Source organism: Leuresthes tenuis, unplaced genomic scaffold (genome assembly GCF_036924035.1).
Source record: "Leuresthes tenuis unplaced genomic scaffold, fLeuTen1.0.hap1 SCAF_19, whole genome shotgun sequence".
Taxonomy (NCBI): domain Eukaryota; kingdom Metazoa; phylum Chordata; class Actinopteri; order Atheriniformes; family Atherinopsidae; genus Leuresthes; species Leuresthes tenuis.
In genome coordinates this window covers 2,153,388-2,170,456 of record NW_027325373.1, presented here as the reverse complement: position 1 = coordinate 2,170,456, position 17,069 = coordinate 2,153,388, and the positions used below count along the sequence as shown (strand labels likewise).

General features: G+C 45.6%; 1 protein-coding gene across 3 annotated transcripts in view; it reads right to left on the bottom strand.

Moving 5' to 3' along the window:
* Nucleotides 1-173: 173 nt before the first annotated feature.
* shroom3 (shroom family member 3) overlaps nt 174-17,069 on the bottom strand; it is a 79,999-nt gene continuing 63,103 nt past the window's right edge. For 2 of the 3 annotated variants that reach the window (XM_072371398.1, XM_072371397.1), the window contains exons 19-26: nt 14,826-14,917; nt 14,063-14,720; nt 13,788-13,974; nt 13,534-13,661; nt 9,361-9,460; nt 7,424-7,589; nt 7,214-7,335; nt 175-1,573 (exon numbers count right to left, since the gene is read on the bottom strand). In XM_072371398.1, coding sequence (XP_072227499.1) covers nt 1,232-1,573; nt 7,214-7,335; nt 7,424-7,589; nt 9,361-9,460; nt 13,534-13,661; nt 13,788-13,974; nt 14,063-14,720; nt 14,826-14,917 — 1,795 coding nt within the window. In that variant the 3' untranslated portion in view covers nt 175-1,231. Of the gene's footprint in view, nt 1,574-7,213; nt 7,336-7,423; nt 7,590-9,360; nt 9,461-13,533; nt 13,662-13,787; nt 13,975-14,062; nt 14,721-14,825; nt 14,918-17,069 lie in introns of all 3 variants that reach the window. The other variant, XM_072371399.1, reaches the window with a different exon arrangement.

The following is a 17,069-nucleotide window of genomic DNA, read 5'->3' as shown; positions in this document are numbered from 1 at the left end:
TTTGTGAAGCCTGTTCCCCCCCAGGAGGAAACTCACCTGCAGGAGGTGTCCGGACTCAGGAACCATGGCTGTGAGTGAGTGAGACAATGGCAGGCAGAGCTGACAAAGTGCTTTTATTGAAGAAAACTTCAGGATTAAATAAGGAATCATGCTGCAGAACGGACCCGTGCTTTGATCTCTGCGGCGGCGGCTGGAAGAGGGCGGGGCTTCGAAAGACATGTCAACAAGCTGCTCATTTTGTTGTTTTATTTGACAAATACAGAAAAGAAGTTAAATTAAAAGAAACATTGTGTTTTTGTGGGGGTACCAGCATCCGAAATTAAATTAGAAATCTTTGGAGATGGTGTTTTTTTTCCTTTTTCCAATCATTTGTTTTTTAGATCAAATCCGACTGAAAAATCCTGAAAAAGCAGAGAAAAAAGAGACACTTGAGATGTAAAAAGAACAAAAAGGGGAAAATCTGCTTGGATCGCTCACATTTGACAGTTTTTTCCCTCTTTTTTTTGATCAAAGGAAACATTTTCATGATTCAGTGTAAAGTGGACTGCAAACAGCAGGCAGACTGTGACAAAGTGCTACAAGGCAGCAGGTGTGTTGCTGTGCTGGTGAGGATTACAGCGGCTCCCCTTCTGGAACCTGTGCTACCTGCTTTTGCTCCAAAATAAGAACAAAGTCCTTCCATTTTGGTGTTAATTTATTTCTGAAAGTTGTCTGTAAGTGAGAGCGGAGCAGTGTGAGTCTCTGAGAAGCTGGAGGTGGTGACAGTTCTTTCTTTGGGAGATGATGCTCCTGCTCACTTTGTCTGGCCGTGCTGAGATACAGACTGAGGGGGGGGGGGGGTCCCGAAAAGCACCATCAGACTTGTTAAAGGACAATTCCAGTGCGTTTGAGATTTAAAAAACGCATTTTCTCCTCAGACAATGTGTGAAAATGACCCATTTGACTGAATTTGTCCTTTAAAACATGAACAAACCGTCCTGTAGAAGAATACTTAGCGGTCCAGGAAATCACTTTTCAGAGTGAGACTAATCAGACGGCAGGTGAACGGAGGTCAGGTGTGAACAGAAGCACTTTAAAGACTTTCTTCTTCAGGTGGAAAGTCTGCATCGTTGTTTCAGTGCGAGCAGAGCCTGTCGGGCCGGGTCCTTCATCTAAAGCGCTTTCACTGGCATTCTTAGGGAGCCAAGCGTCTCTTTCCCATCCTGAACCTCACAGTGATGTCACAGTGATGTCACAGTGATGTCACAGTGGTGGACCTGACGGGAGGAAGCAGCGAGGAGCACGGCGTGGGGCTGGAGAGCCGGGGCGCCTCCATCAGCTCGGCCGGCAGGCTCTCCTCCAGCCGCTTCAGCTGCTCCTCCCCTTGCCTTATGAGGTCATCCAGGTGCCGCTGGCGAATCAGGAGGGAGGGTTTGGCGCTGACAAAGCGGCCGTAGTCGTGGAGTTGTGGCTCAGAGAGGTACCCGGACAGAATGGCGTGAACCACACACTGCCGTCGCTCCAAGTTCTCCTTCAGCTCGCGGGCGTCTTCGGTTTGACGAAGGAGCAGAGAACGTTTGTGATGAAGGGACACCTGAGGGGGGCAATAAAAGGTGCATTAATAACAGAAATAACCATTAATAACCTGACAGAAAACAACGAGTGATGGCTGAATCCCATGCAGCATCAGCCTCACACTGCCCCCACTTCCTGACCCGTCCTCCTAAAGCAGGTGTAATTCTGGCCTTTTAACAGGCTGAATATTAGCATGTTAGCATTTTTCACTTTATAGGTGCGGCTGCAACAACTAATAAAGCTCCTTTAAGTATTCAACAATAATCAACCACCTGAATTATTATTATTATGAATATAATATATCAAATTTCCTTTATTCTTTGTGTTTATGTGAACATTTGATGTGATTATTGGGACAGAAAGTGGAAAACCGAAGCTGGCGTGCAGCACCTTTACAGACCAGCAATCAGAACTATTTCTAATCTATTAAATCAAATTAAATCAAATTTCAGAGCAACTCACAAAATAAAGGAAGAGCTGTGAGGAACAGAAGATGGAAAAAGCAAACAAGCATCCAAAAATATTTGCTTTTCAAGAGAAATTAAATGAAACTTAATGATTTGTTTCTCTTCCTTTTTGCTGTCATATTTTCATCTGCTGCTTGTGTCAAGTTTAAAAAAGTAGAAAAATGTGATTCAGATTATCGTTATTATCAGTGAGAAAAGGCCACCGAGGACCAAAGTGGCAGCTGATGCTGTGTTTTAATGCAGGATTAGTCTTAGAACAGCCTGTTTTTGTACTTTTACACAACAGTGTTAGTGTGTAGCTGTTATTCTGCGCTGCAGATCTGATGTTAAGCAAAAAGAAGCATGAACCGAGCCGGAAACACACCACAGTCACTGTTTGTCAGCTCCTCACTGATCTGAGAGCTTTCCTTCCCTGTGTGCTCACATGTTTGTGGAAGTGGCCGAATGAGCCTTTCCAAAAGGTTCCTGGAACTATTTTTTTGATGACGACACCAAAAAAAAAAGCCTCAAAAATCTGTAAAAATTCAAATGTCACTGATAAAATGACTCGCTGCAAATTTTATCAGTGACATTTGAATTTTTACAGATTTTTCTGAGGCTTTTTCGGTGTCGTCATCATAAAAAATAGTTCCAGGAACCTTTTGCAAGGCTCATTAAATTTTTACAGATTTTTCTGATGCCAGATAAACGGGTAAATAAAAGTCCATCAGAACTGTGCAAACATTTTAGGCGTGTCGTGTGTTTCGGTTTGAATCCATCACCCAAATACAATCAGCAAGAAGGCTGACGGTTCCCCACAGCGAGCCCAAACATTCAGAGAGAATAATGAGCCCCCGAGGCCTGAACATTGACCCAGTCTGAGCCGATGGAGAACACGAGGACTAAAAACTGCTGTGTTTTTTGGTTCTTTTACAGTCTGGCAGGTGTGGTGATGGCGCTCCAGCTAAAAACTGCTGTGTTTTTGTTATTTTATAGTCTGGCAGGTGTGGTGATGGCGCTCCAGCTAAAAACTGCTGTGTTTTTGTTCTTTTACAGTCTGGCAGGTGTGGTGATGGCGCTCCAGCTAAAAACTGCTGTGTTTTTGTTATTTTATAGTCTGGCAGGTGTGGTGATGGCGCTCCAGCTAAAAACTGCTGTGTTTTTGTTATTTTACAGTCTGGCAGGTGTGGTGATGGCGCTCCAGCTAAAAACTGCTGTGTTTTTTGGTTCTTTTACAGTCTGGCAGGTGTGGTGATGGCGCTCCAGCTAAAAACTGCTGTGTTTTTGTTATTTTACAGTCTGGCAGGTGTGGTGATGGCGCTCCAGCTAAAAACTGCTGTGTTTTTGTTATTTTATAGTCTGGCAGGTGTGGTGATGGCGCTCCAGCTAAAAACTGCTGTGTTTTTGTTATTTTACAGTCTGGCAGGTGTGGTGATGGCGCTCCAGCTAAAAACTGCTGTGTTTTTTGGTTCTTTTACAGTCTGGCAGGTGTGGTGATGGCGCTCCAGCTAAAAACTGCTGTGTTTTTGTTATTTTACAGTCTGGCAGGTGTGGTGATGGCGCTCCAGCTAAAAACTGCTGTGTTTTTGTTCTTTTACAGTCTGGCAGGTGTGGTGATGGCGCTCCAGCTAAAAACTGCTGTGTTTTTGTTATTTTACAGTCTGGCAGGTGTGGTGATGGCGCTCCAGCTAAAAACTGCTGTGTTTTTGGTTCTTTTACAGTCTGGCAGGTGTGGTGATGGCGCTCCAGCTAAAAACTGCTGTGTTTTTTGGTTCTTTTACAGTCTGGCAGGTGTGGTGATGGCGCTCCAGCTAAAAACTGCTGTGTTTTTGTTATTTTACAGTCTGGCAGGTGTGGTGATGGCGCTCCAGCTAAAAACTGCTGTGTTTTTGTTATTTTATAGTCTGGCAGGTGTGGTGATGGCGCTCCAGCTAAAAACTGCTGTGTTTTTGTTATTTTACAGTCTGGCAGGTGTGGTGATGGCGCTCCAGCTAAAAACTGCTGTGTTTTTTGGTTCTTTTACAGTCTGGCAGGTGTGGTGATGGCGCTCCAGCTAAAAACTGCTGTGTTTTTGTTATTTTACAGTCTGGCAGGTGTGGTGATGGCGCTCCAGCTAAAAACTGCTGTGTTTTTGTTCTTTTACAGTCTGGCAGGTGTGGTGATGGCGCTCCAGCTAAAAACTGCTGTGTTTTTGTTATTTTACAGTCTGGCAGGTGTGGTGATGGCGCTCCAGCTAAAAACTGCTGTGTTTTTGGTTCTTTTACAGTCTGGCAGGTGTGGTGATGGCGCTCCAGCTAAAAACTGCTGTGTTTTTTGGTTCTTTTACAGTCTGGCAGGTGTGGTGATGGCGCTCCAGCTAAAAACTGCTGTGTTTTTGTTATTTTATAGTCTGGCAGGTGTGGTGATGGCGCTCCAGCTAAAAACTGCTGTGTTTTTGTTATTTTACAGTCTGGCAGGTGTGGTGATGGCGCTCCAGCTAAAAACTGCTGTGTTTTTTGGTTCTTTTACAGTCTGGCAGGTGTGGTGATGGCGCTCCAGCTAAAAACTGCTGTGTTTTTGTTATTTTACAGTCTGGCAGGTGTGGTGATGGCGCTCCAGCTAAAAACTGCTGTGTTTTTGTTCTTTTACAGTCTGGCAGGTGTGGTGATGGCGCTCCAGCTAAAAACTGCTGTGTTTTTGTTATTTTACAGTCTGGCAGGTGTGGTGATGGCGCTCCAGCTAAAAACTGCTGTGTTTTTGTTATTTTACAGTCTGGCAGGTGTGGTGATGGCGCTCCAGCTAAAAACTGCTGTGTTTTTGTTCTTTTACAGTCTGGCAGGTGTGGTGATGGCGCTCCAGCTAAAAACTGCTGTGTTTTTGTTATTTTACAGTCTGGCAGGTGTGGTGATGGCGCTCCAGCTAAAAACTGCTGTGTTTTTGTTATTTTATAGTCTGGCAGGTGTGGTGATGGCGCTCCAGCTAAAAACTGCTGTGTTTTTGTTATTTTACAGTCTGGCAGGTGTGGTGATGGCGCTCCAGCTAAAAACTGCTGTGTTTTTGGTTCTTTTACAGTCTGGCAGGTGTGGTGATGGCGCTCCAGCTAAAAACTGCTGTGTTTTTTGGTTATTTTACAGTCTGGCAGGTGTGGTGATGGCGCTCCAGCTAAAAACTGCTGTGTTTTTGTTATTTTACAGTCTGGCAGGTGTGGTGATGGCGCTCCAGCTAAAAACTGCTGTGTTTTTGTTATTTTATAGTCTGGCAGGTGTGGTGATGGCGCTCCAGCTAAAAACTGCTGTGTTTTTGTTATTTTACAGTCTGGCAGGTGTGGTGATGGCGCTCCAGCTAAAAACTGCTGTGTTTTTTGGTTCTTTTACAGTCTGGCAGGTGTGGTGATGGCGCTCCAGCTAAAAACTGCTGTGTTTTTGTTATTTTACAGTCTGGCAGGTGTGGTGATGGCGCTCCAGCTAAAAACTGCTGTGTTTTTGTTCTTTTACAGTCTGGCAGGTGTGGTGATGGCGCTCCAGCTAAAAACTGCTGTGTTTTTGTTATTTTACAGTCTGGCAGGTGTGGTGATGGCGCTCCAGCTAAAAACTGCTGTGTTTTTGGTTCTTTTACAGTCTGGCAGGTGTGGTGATGGCGCTCCAGCTAAAAACTGCTGTGTTTTTTGGTTCTTTTACAGTCTGGCAGGTGTGGTGATGGCGCTCCAGCTAAAAACTGATGTGTTTTTGGTTCTTTTACAGTCTGGCAGGTGTGGTGATGGCGCTCCAGCTAAAAACTGCTGTGTTTTTGTTATTTTACAGTCTGGCAGGTGTGGTGATGGCGCTCCAGCTAAAAACTGCTGTGTTTTTTGGTTCTTTTACTGTCTGGCAGGTGTGGAGATGGCGCTCCAGCTAAAAACTGCTGTGTTTTTGGTTCTTTTACAGTCTGGCAGGTGTGGTGATGGCGCTCCAGCTAAAAACTGCTGTTTTTTTGGTTATTTTACAGTCTGGCAGGTGTGGTGATGGCACTCCAGCTAAAAACTGCTGTGTTTTTGGTTCTTTTACAGTCTGGCAGGTGTGGTGATGGCGCTCCAGCTAAAAACTGCTGTTTTTTTGGTTCTTTTACAGTCTGGCAGGTGTGGTGATGGCGCTCCAGCTAAAAGCTGCTGTGTTTTTTGGTTATTTTACAGTCTGGCAGGTGTGGTGATGGCGCTCCAGCTAAAAACTGATGTGTTTTTGGTTATTTTACAGTCTGGCAGGTGTGGTGATGGCGCTCCAGCTAAAAACTGATGTGTTTTTGGTTATTTTACAGTCTGGCAGGTGTGGTGATGGCGCTCCAGCTAAAAACTGATGTGTTTTTTGGTTCTTTTACAGTCTGGCAGGTGTGGTGATGGCGCTCCAGCTTAAAACTGCTGTGTTTTTGTTCTTTTACAGTCTGGCAGGTGTGGTGATGGCGCTCCAGCTAAAAACTGATCTGTTTTTGGTTCTTTTACAGTCTGGCAGGTGTGGTGATGGCGCTCCAGCTAAAAACTGCTGTGTTTTTTGGTTCTTTTACAGTCTGGCAGGTGTGGTGATGGCGCTCCAGCTAAAAACTGCTGTGTTTTTGTTCTTTTACAGTCTGGCAGGTGTGGTGATGGCGCTCCAGCTAAAAACTGATGTGTTTTTTGGTTCTTTTACAGTCTGGCAGGTGTGGTGATGGCGCTCCAGCTAAAAACTGCTGTGTTTTTGTTATTTTACAGTCTGGCAGGTGTGGTGATGGCGCTCCAGCTAAAAACTGCTGTGTTTTTTTTGGTTATTTTACAGTCTGGCAGGTGTGGTGATGGCGCTCCAGCTAAAAACTGCTGTTTTTTTGGTTCTTTTACAGTCTGGCAGGTGTGGTGATGGCGCTCCAGCTAAAAACTGCTGTGTTTTTGGTTCTTTTACAGTCTGGCAGGTGTGGTGATGGCGCTCCAGCTAAAAACTGATGTGTTTTTGTTCTTTTACAGTCTGGCAGGTGTGGTGATGGCGCTCCAGCTAAAAACTGCTGTGTTTTTGTTATTTTACAGTCTGGCAGGTGTGGTGATGGCGCTCCAGCTAAAAACTGCTGTGTTTTTTGGTTATTTTACAGTCTGGCAGGTGTGGTGATGGCGCTCCAGCTAAAAACTGCTGTGTTTTTTGGTTCTTTTACAGTCTGGCAGGTGTGGTGATGGCGCTCAAGCTAAAAACTGCTGTGTTTTTTGGTTCTTTTACAGTCTGGCAGGTGTGGAGACGCCTCACCCTCTCCTCTGCTGCATCCTCTGACATCAGCTCCTCTCTCTGCAGAGCAAGCAGAGATCTGTCAATCCTCGACAGCCGGCTGCACAGAGACAGCAGCAGGTTCACAATCTTCTCCAGATCACCTGCAAACAACAACCACAGCCTGGTTACCGAACCCGTGAGCCACAGCAGGAGCGCCGCTGAGTGATGAGTGGAAGTCGGCTGAGGTACCAATGAACATGCTGTACTTGTCCCTCTCGTTGGCTTTGAGGCGCTCCTGCACCAGCGTCTCTATGCTGGCCCCCAGAGCCTGGTGCCGCCTCTGCTCCTCGCACAGCGCCGTCTTCTCCCGCTGCAGAGCCGCCACGCTGCTCCTCAGAGCCCCACACAGCGCCACCTGGTGGACAGGAGGAGAAACATGACCCAGAAAGCTTTGATGCAGTCTGTCACAGAGGCTTTAACGTTTTGGAAATAAAAGACCTCCTGGATCAGGCGGTTTTAACTCATATTCATCTGATAGATTCCAGTTCGTTTATGGAAATTAATCTTCCTCACACACCAGAGTCAGCCATGGAGTTCAACAAGGACCGATTCTTCTACTTTGCACATGCTTTCATTCGATTATTGTTTCTGTTGCTATGCTGATGATACTCAGCTGTACTCATCCATGAAGCAGGATTAAACAAGCATGGAGGACTCAGACAAAGCTGAAGTTGGGCCTGAGCGCTTCAGGGAAACACTGTCTCACTATACAGCAACTCAGGATGACATCACATCGGCTTCTGATCCTACAGTGAAGAACCTTTCTGTTATTTCTGACAGGATCTGTCCTCTGACTCTCATATAAAACAGGTTTCTGCCTTCTTTCACCTTCGTAATATCATTAAAATCAGGAGCATCCTGTCTCAGGGTGATGCAGAGAAACTGCTTCATGCATTTGTTACTCCTGTAATTCTTTATTATTGGGCTGTCCCACAGATTCTCTGAAAAGCCCCCAGCTGATCCAAAACCCTGCAGCCAGAGTTCTAATGAGATCTAACAGCAGAGATCATGTTTCTCCAGTTTTAGCTTCTCTTCATTGGCTCCCTGTTAAATTCAGAGTAGAATCTAAGGTTCTTCTCCTCACATATAAAGCTCTTAATGACCGAGCTCCATCACATCTTAAAGATCTCACAGTTGGATATTTCCCCAACAGAGCACTTTGCTCTCAGGCTGCAGGTTTCCTTGTGGTTCCCAGAGTTTCTAAAAGCAGAATGGGAGGCAGAGCCTTCAGTTATCAGGCCCCTAAAAGCAGAATGGGAGGCAGAGCCTTCAGTTATCAGGCCCCTAAAAGCAGAACGGGAGGCAGAGCCTTCAGTTATCAGGCCCCTAAAAGCAGAATGGGAGGCAGAGCCTTCAGTTATCAGGCCCCTAAAAGCAGAATGGGAGGCAGAGCCTTCAGTTATCAGGCCCCTAAAAGCAGAATGGGAGGCAGAGCCTTCAGTTATCAGGCCCCTAAAAGCAGAATGGGAGGCAGAGCCTTCAGTTATCAGGCCCCTAAAAGCAGAATGGGAGGCAGAGCCTTCAGTTATCAGGCCCCTAAAAGCAGAATGGGAGGCAGAGCCTTCAGTTATCAGGCCCCTAAAAGCAGAATGGGAGGCAGAGCCTTCAGTTATCAGGCCCCTAAAAGCAGAACGGGAGGCAGAGCCTTCAGTTATCAGGCCTCTCTCTGTGGAACCAGCTGCCAGTTTGGCTTCAGGAAGCAGACACCCTCTCTACCTTTAAGGTTTAAAACCCTCCTTCTTGCAAAGTTTATAGTCCTTGATGGCTCAGGTGAGCTAAAGCAGCCATTAACTTCTCTGGCCTGGTGTTACGGTGCTTGTTGACGCCTCGTTTCTGTCCTCTAAACCCTCAGCTGGTCGAGGCAGATGTGCTTTTTCTGCCAGAGGTTTCTTCCTGTTTTTTTCTGAATCATAGAGCAGATCCTTTCCCTAACTGGGCATGATTCTATGAAAGGGCATAACAGGATTTGGACTCATTTGGATATGAATTAGTTTGATTTAACTGGATTATACCTGAATTACAAATAATTAGATTACAACTGAAATTAACTGTATCCCCAAAGTACCTTGAGTAAATTATTGGTAGAAAAACAACAATTCCAGTACAAGGATAAGTTATTGAGCTACCTTCCTGATGTTTACGTCCCTCTCTTGCTCATCCAGGTCAGTCTCGTTCCCTTGATCTGTCATCGCGCTCTGAGCAGCATCGCTGACGCCATCTTGGATCCTTGGGAGGGAACAACAACCGAGTTATTCGAATGCCTTCTTCATCTCATCAATACGTTTGACAAATAAGGAGAAAAACAACAGCTGCATACTAAATAGGCTGCGTAGGCGCCACCAGTCTGTCATTCATCTAATTCCAGTGCGTTTACATGTAATTTGTGCTGTTTTATGGTTTAAAAACTACTGTCCAATTAAGACAAGACAAATCTCTTTAAGAAGGAGATGCTTTAAAACTCTGCAGGTGAAGAGAATCCCATCAAGGCTCCAGGACGATACACTCAGTTACACCAGATGGCCACTAGATGTCAGTATATTCAAGCAGGAGGCTGAGAGCTCTTTCTAAATGCTATTTCACACACTAAATATATAATGATCTCTAAAGGGAACAGTAGCCTGTAGCCTTAATCTGTCAGATGAGCAGTTAAATACATCTGTGAACATTTTCCACAGATACACATCAAATAGTTCTGACTGTAAAGAGGTTTAATATAAAAAAATCACTGCAGTCAGACTCTCTGTCCGTCCTCTGGTTGAGAAACGCTGATCAGGTTAGTCTGGTCTCTCCTGTCCTGCCCGATGATGCCGCCAGAACCAAACTGTGACACTCTGCCAACCAAAACTCACATTTCCACCTCTGTTACCTCATCACTTAAGCCTCTTTATCCGAATAATTATGGTGCTGTACTCAGTGATGACTGTTTCCGTGACTGCAGAAGAATTCACTGCAGAGTGCTCACAAACAATGGGAATGTAACTTTAGCCCCTGACGCAGTCAAATGGAAATCCTACAGCAGTGTCTGTTCATTTTCTACAACAGTATGTGCCTTCGGGCTATCTTTAAGTGGAGAGGAGCCGCTGAATAATCAGTTTAAAGATGGCCCTTCAATGACAGCCAGAGATGGGGCTGACATGAGCAGAAAGAGGCCAATAAAGGCCAGGTAAGGATGGGAAACCCTGTCCTTACAATGTGGAAACCAAAGACAAAATACTTCTGTTTAAACAGCTTTTATGAGACGGTTTTAAACTTTCTGTTGTACTGGATTAAGAATCATGAAGAATTCTTAAAGGGGAACTCCGGTATTTTTAAACCTTATTTCTGGCATGAAATACGTTCATCTGCTCACCGAGAACAGTTTGGTTTAAGAAGAATGAATGAATGAACGTGTGCTATAGCTCTGTTAGCTCATAGCTGCTGTTATGTGGCTACTTGCAGCTATAGGAGAGCTAACGGAGGGATTTCTACACAGGCACTCTACTGGGACCACTTCATCCACACGCCCCCCTGCAGCACAGCTTATTCACTCCGTGCTCTGTGACAGTCGGCTAACTTCACACAGAGTTTGCTGCTGATAGTTTTGTGCAACATGGCAGGATATTTATCAGATTTTGACAATGTGAACGACGACTTTGAGTAAGATGGACGTTCTTACCGGAGTGAATGAGCTGTGCTGCAGGGGGGCGTCGATGACATCATCCCAGAGTGTGTAGAAAGCCCTCTATAAGCCCCCGATAGCCTCCAATAACAACAACACAGCAGCTCTGAGCTAACAGAGCTATGAGCTAACAGAGCTATAGCACACGTTCATTCATTCATTCTTCTTAAAGTATTGGTGAAATAAAGACAGATAATGCCTTATTTAGAGGCTGCATCCTCTAAGCCCCGTTCACTCCGTTATATGGATCTCCAGTTATCTAAATATCTTCTGAAGGACGCCGACTTTCACCAAACTGTTCTCAGTGAGTAGATGAATGTATTTCATGCCAGAAATAAGGTTTAAAAACACCGGAGTTCCTCTTTAATTTTGAACCAACTTGGATTAGTCCACAAACTGGAAGAAATGTTTGGATCAGTCCGGTAAGTTGTACTGTATAAAAAAAGAGGAGAAAAGAAGAAAGCCCTAATGGGAACAGCATTAAGGGAGCAGTCACAGCTTGTCAAGCTAACAGCTTGTTAGCCTTTTCTATCCAACTTCCTGGTTTTCAGTGTGGTCAAATTTTGAAGCTGAAAACAAACAGCAGCAGAGTTTTGCACATCTACTGAATTTAGGGAATTCCCTTCGACTCAATCAGTGGATCTCTGGCTGAGTGGCGCAGTGTTTATCAGTCAAACCATGATTCATACCTGCTTTATTCTACTCAGGGCTGTGAGGAAACCGGAGCCTTTCCCAGCTGCCACTGTGTGAAAGTTAAGAGTGAAAGAGTTCAACCTGGTGCCTGATGCACACCTGGCACCTGCAGATGTTTAGGTAAAGGAAGGACCTTTTAAGTCACCTTATACCTACAAACAGGCCGCTTATCGCCTGCATGTTTATGCAGCAGATTGGAAGATTTAAGCATTCTTAATTCTATTTATTTAGCTGCCGCCGTTTCCACACAACTTCCAGATTGAGCTTTTAAAAACGAGCCACGTCTCCTCGTCAGAATACTGAACCCTGATGCTGGCCAACACCCCGCATGCATGGAAGCACCTGGATGAATGGAAGCTTTGTCACCCGTATTTCACCCATATTCAGCATCAATAAACTGCTGCTATACGATTTAAGGTTTATAAAATCTGTTTGTGATGCTTTACTCACTAAATGTGGTTCACAGCTCTTTAGATTCATCTTTCCAAACATATTCAGATGGACTGTTTGGCCTCAGGTTCGCCTCGGAGCCAGTCGACCTCGCCTGACTCCAGAAGCTGCAGACAAAGCCACAGAAGCCTTCCTCTGACCCCGCTCTAATCGTTTATCACAGGAAAACTCCAGACTGACTGCTGTTTGCCTGCGTTGCACCAGGGAACATTCTTTCTGTGAACATCGCGTACTTCATCACACATTCAAGATGTCACTGACTTCACGTGCACCACGTGCACAAGACAGCAGAGGCTCATGAATCGCCTCCTCCGCCTTGTCAGCAGCAGATAAGAGAAGGGGGCTGTCAGCAAATAAAGCTAAAATGATAGATGTTGGCTTCCAGGAAGGCCATTCTACCCCCGGAGCTCCTCTATCTCATGCCTCAGCTCCGTAAAACTCGCTCTCTGCACTTTTGGTCTTCGGCTAAATAAACACACTCATCATGAAGGTCTTTATCCTTCTGTTACACTTTAAAGGGCTCGCTCTGATCTTCCTCCACAGCTGATCATTCCTCCGATAGTCAGAGCATGTTTGCTTTGCTTAAAACCAAACTTTATGTTACAAAGACAGTTTTAAATAACAGTTGGGACGCTGTAAAGTCTAACCGGGGGCTCACACCAAAAGCGCCGTGAGCGGCCGGCGTTGTGAGCTTCATGAGCTTCAAGAGTTGAGAAAGGCTCAACTTTATGCAAATGAGCAGTGACGCTACGCGACGACAGCCAATTAGGGCCGATCTGGATTCCGAAGGCGGAAAAAGGTGGAAAAAAGGCGGAAAAAGGTGGAAAAAAGGCTAAAAAAAGGTGGAAAAAAGCGGAAAACGCCAGAGCGCAAACACAAAGAAACACAAAGAAGGCCCAGAGTACGATCCATGGTGAAAGAGGGAACCGATGTATGGATGGATTATTATATATATATATATGCTAGTTGCTATACATATAAGCCCCGCCCCTTTGGCCGCTTCCGGCGGCAGAAGAAGAACAAGCGGCGGGTTGTGAGCGTCGTGAGCGGCTTTTGGTGTGAGCCTCCGGTAAGAGAAAGCATCCAAAGACTGAAGAACCAGGACAGACTGAATCAGACAGCAATGGGACAACTTTCCTCCCCCAAAGGTCCAGCAACTGATTTTCTCAGTCCCAGACATTCACGGACTGTCGTCAAAAGAACAAAGGATGAAGTTCAAATTCAAGACCAGCGAATGCTTTCCTTGAAATGGTAAAATGTCTCAGTTCCACTGTGGATAAAACACTGGTTGATGAGAGGCTTTATTTACATTTTACACAGAATTTGAGTTGACAAATGAATCTGGAATCGAGTTAAACCAGGAGGTTATTTAACTTTGACTCCCAGCTCAGACTGTTTGAAGGGGGAAATATGCCGGAAAGATTCTACAGATCAGAGTCTCATTAGAGTGGAGGTGTCACTGAAGCTGTGCTTGAGGCTTCTTGGCAGTATAAATTACCTGTCATCAGCGCTGGCTCTGTGCTGCCATGTCTGTCTGCTGTTTGGAAAGATCTCCTCCATTAGGTCTACGGTGGATTTACCCCCCCAAGTGTCCAGGAGGGGCGCCAGAGAGGGGTCCTGTAGCACCTGGATACCAAGAAAAGGGCAAGAAAGCAAGACACCGATGTAAAAAGCTGCATCAAAGGGAATAAAGAGGCTAAGGTGGACAGTCAGAAGCAGGGGGGCGAGGATCATCTGGACTGAGATACTCACCAGCCGGCGGGCCAGTGCTTCCACCCTCAGCTCCTCAGGCGTCTTCTGCCTCTTGGGCAGCGGCTGGTACTCAAAACTGAGCTCCGCTGAGGTGGGAGTGGACGGCTGTGGCTTTGGGGCAGGAGAGGACCGGAGTGAGGGCTTCACGGCGGGGGTGCAGTTGTTGTTAATTAAATCTGAACTCAGACTACAGATGGGAGAGAGCAGAGAAATCAAGATAAAGAAGTTCATAGTGATGATAATTCAATTTGTTGGAGGACAAGCTTCCACCTGACCTCTGTTCAGCTGCCTGGGACAACTCAACGGGAGGCGGGGGAGGAGGGAAGTCCTCCATGGCGTTTGGCTCTTTCACAGGTGATGTTGGGGGGGAAGGTGGGGGAGGAGGGTCAGGATTTTGGAGGAAGACCTCGTCAAAGTCCTCTGGCTGAACGCCTGCAGGAGGCTCTGATGGCTGCTGGCTGGACTCAGAGATCCTCAGAGAGGACAGGTGCTGATGGACGGATGTGGAGCTCCCACTGGAGGAAAGCTGGCCGTGTGCTGCTGGAACAGGTGAAACATCTGCAGATGGTCTTCTGCTCATCTCCAAACTGAAGGCTTCTTCTCTGCACGCTTCCTTCGGCCTTTCTTCTAACACGCTGCCGTCACTCAAACTGTGTCTGGTCTGTCTGTCCGTCAGAGTTTCTCTGCTGCCGCCGGTGCGAACATCATCATTTGTGCTGGTTTGCGGGATTTCTGGGAACATGATGGCGTCCAGGTTGGCCTGGCTCAGTCTCTCATTAGCTTTCCACTCAGCGGAGCCTCCATCCTGGGTCTGTGGGGGAGAAAAGGGGCAGGGTAGGCCCACAGAGGCGGCCAGGGTGGAGGTGCTGTGGGCTCGCTGGCGCTCGCTGTTCCTCTGTCGCTCCCTGCGAGTGACGGGAGTGCGAGAGAGGTCTGAAATCAGAGCAAATAGATGCTCTGAGAGACAGCTCAATGGGAATCCAGTTAGGAGAAAATCTTCTGGCACAATGAGAAGGTAAAACTTGTGTTTCATCTCACCTTGAGCAGGCCCTGCAGGTACGAAGGTGTCCTCGCTGTGCGGGGATGACCGAGGAGAGGCGAGGCCCCCTGGTGTGTGGATGTCTGCAGGTCTGAGAGACCAGACAGGAGGAGAGAGGATGAAGAAAGGCTCAGAATTTCATCCCTTGTTGAGGATGTTTGGCTGATTTTATCCCAGTAATAAAACAGCAGAGTTATGGTTCAACACTTCAAGGAATATGCTGCGTTTTCTTTTTAAGCAGCATTGTGCAAAGCTCTTCAGGAAGGACCCAAGGGCCACAGAAAAGCACATTTTTATTTCATAGAGCTCCATTTAGTGACTTTTACCCTGAAATTAAGTGTATCTAATGTTTCCTTGAACTGCTGTGAAATTTCTGAGGCACAGGCTGTTTTAGGAGGTAAGATTTTGCCCTTCTGTGGCCGTGTTATAGGGAGCTCTGAGCTTTGCTCCACAACCAAAACGCTCCCCGACTCTGTGCAGAAAGCACTCAGATCGCTTTCCATGGCAAGTTAGACACTGATGACTCATAAGGACTTCACATGACCCCACTTAAGCAAAAAAAACCAAACAAAAACTGTCTCATAGATGTCTAGATGTCTTTAAGGCAGTCCTCAGCACAGCCTGACATCACATTGCTGGCAAGGCTGGGTTAGCAGCCTCTGCACCATGCACCAGCTGAATTATAGAAAACAGAAATAAACAGCATCAGACACACGGTCAGGGGCTCAGAGCGAGTGTCTGGTGAAGAGAAAAGGAGAATCTGATGATCTGGAAGGCTGAAAATATACGTTCTCACAGTGATCACGAAGCTCAGAATCTTATCAGCTGTTTGTACTCCGTAATCTGAGTTTATGCCGTCGTGTTCCTGGTTATATTCAGACACCAGACATATCTGAGTGAACACACACTCAGAGAATTCCTCCAGCGACCTCTGACCGTCTCATCATGAGAGCAAACATATTGCTTTCGGTTAATAAATCCCTCTGGACTAATGTTGGTATTCTGTTTGTGTTTCTGTCGCGCTGCCAGGGAGTTTTCTGCTTCCTTAATAATTCCTGTTCTTCCACTCAGTCCCTCCTTTCTTTCCTCCTCTGAATACCATCTTTCCTTCCATTTAAATCCTGCATCTTTTGCCTCTTTCCTTTCTTTTTCTTTTTTTCATTTTTGAGAAGCTCAAACAATAAATTACAACAATCCTACAGAAAAGCCATCAAAACCACTTTATATAACATTTTTATTAACTAATTTATCACTGTTTTGTATAATGTGGCCCTTTGGAATTGTTCTGTATCATGTTAATATTCTGTGTTTTCACTTATCGTTCGTCTGACTTTTCAATAAAGTTGGCTAAAAATAAATAAAATCGATAAAAATCGACACTTTATCGGGAAACAAAATATTGATATATATCGCTCAGCCCTAATTTGTGTGATCAAAAATGATCTGAATTCGCTTCTTCCTGCAGGCTAATATTTTGACTAAAATTAGGTTTCATTTAACAAACTTTTTAGGAGAAAAGGTGATCTGCATCAGTCCCAATCAGAGCGATAAAGACGGTCAACAGAGCCCTGATTTTACCAACATGGAGGCAGAAGACAGATGAACTGTGGCAGGTTCTCTAAGGTGCTGGAACAACCATCTGTTTTAAAAATGGTGAACAGACATCCTGAAGTCAACTGGTGCCGATTTAAAGACGAAAGGGTGTTCTGATATGATTCAGTTTACATTTACTAGTCCATGCATTCATCTTTAGTGGGTTTGATTATTGTAAAAGCATCTTTAAAAAGTCAGTCAGACACCTGCAGCTCATCCAGAACTCAGCTGCTGGAGTCCTCACTGAGACCAAAGAAGTGGAGCACATCAGTCCAGCTGTGAGGTCTTTCCACCGGCTGCCGATCCATCAGAGGATAGACTTTAAAGTTCTGATGCCGGTCCATCAGAGGATAGACTTTAAAGTTCTGATGCCGGTCCATCAGAGGATAGACTTTAAGGTTCTGATGCCGGTCCATCAGAGGATAGACTTTAAGGTTCTGATGCTGGTCCATCAGAGGATAGACTTTAAAGTTCTGATGCCGGTCCATCAGAGGATAGACTTTAAAGTTCTGATGCCGGTCCATCAGAGGATAGACTTTAAAGTTCTGATGCCGGTCCATCAGAGGATAGACTTTAAGGTTCTGCTGCCGGTCCATCAGAGGATAGACTTTAAGGTTCTGATGCTGGTCCATAAAGCTCTGAATGGTCCA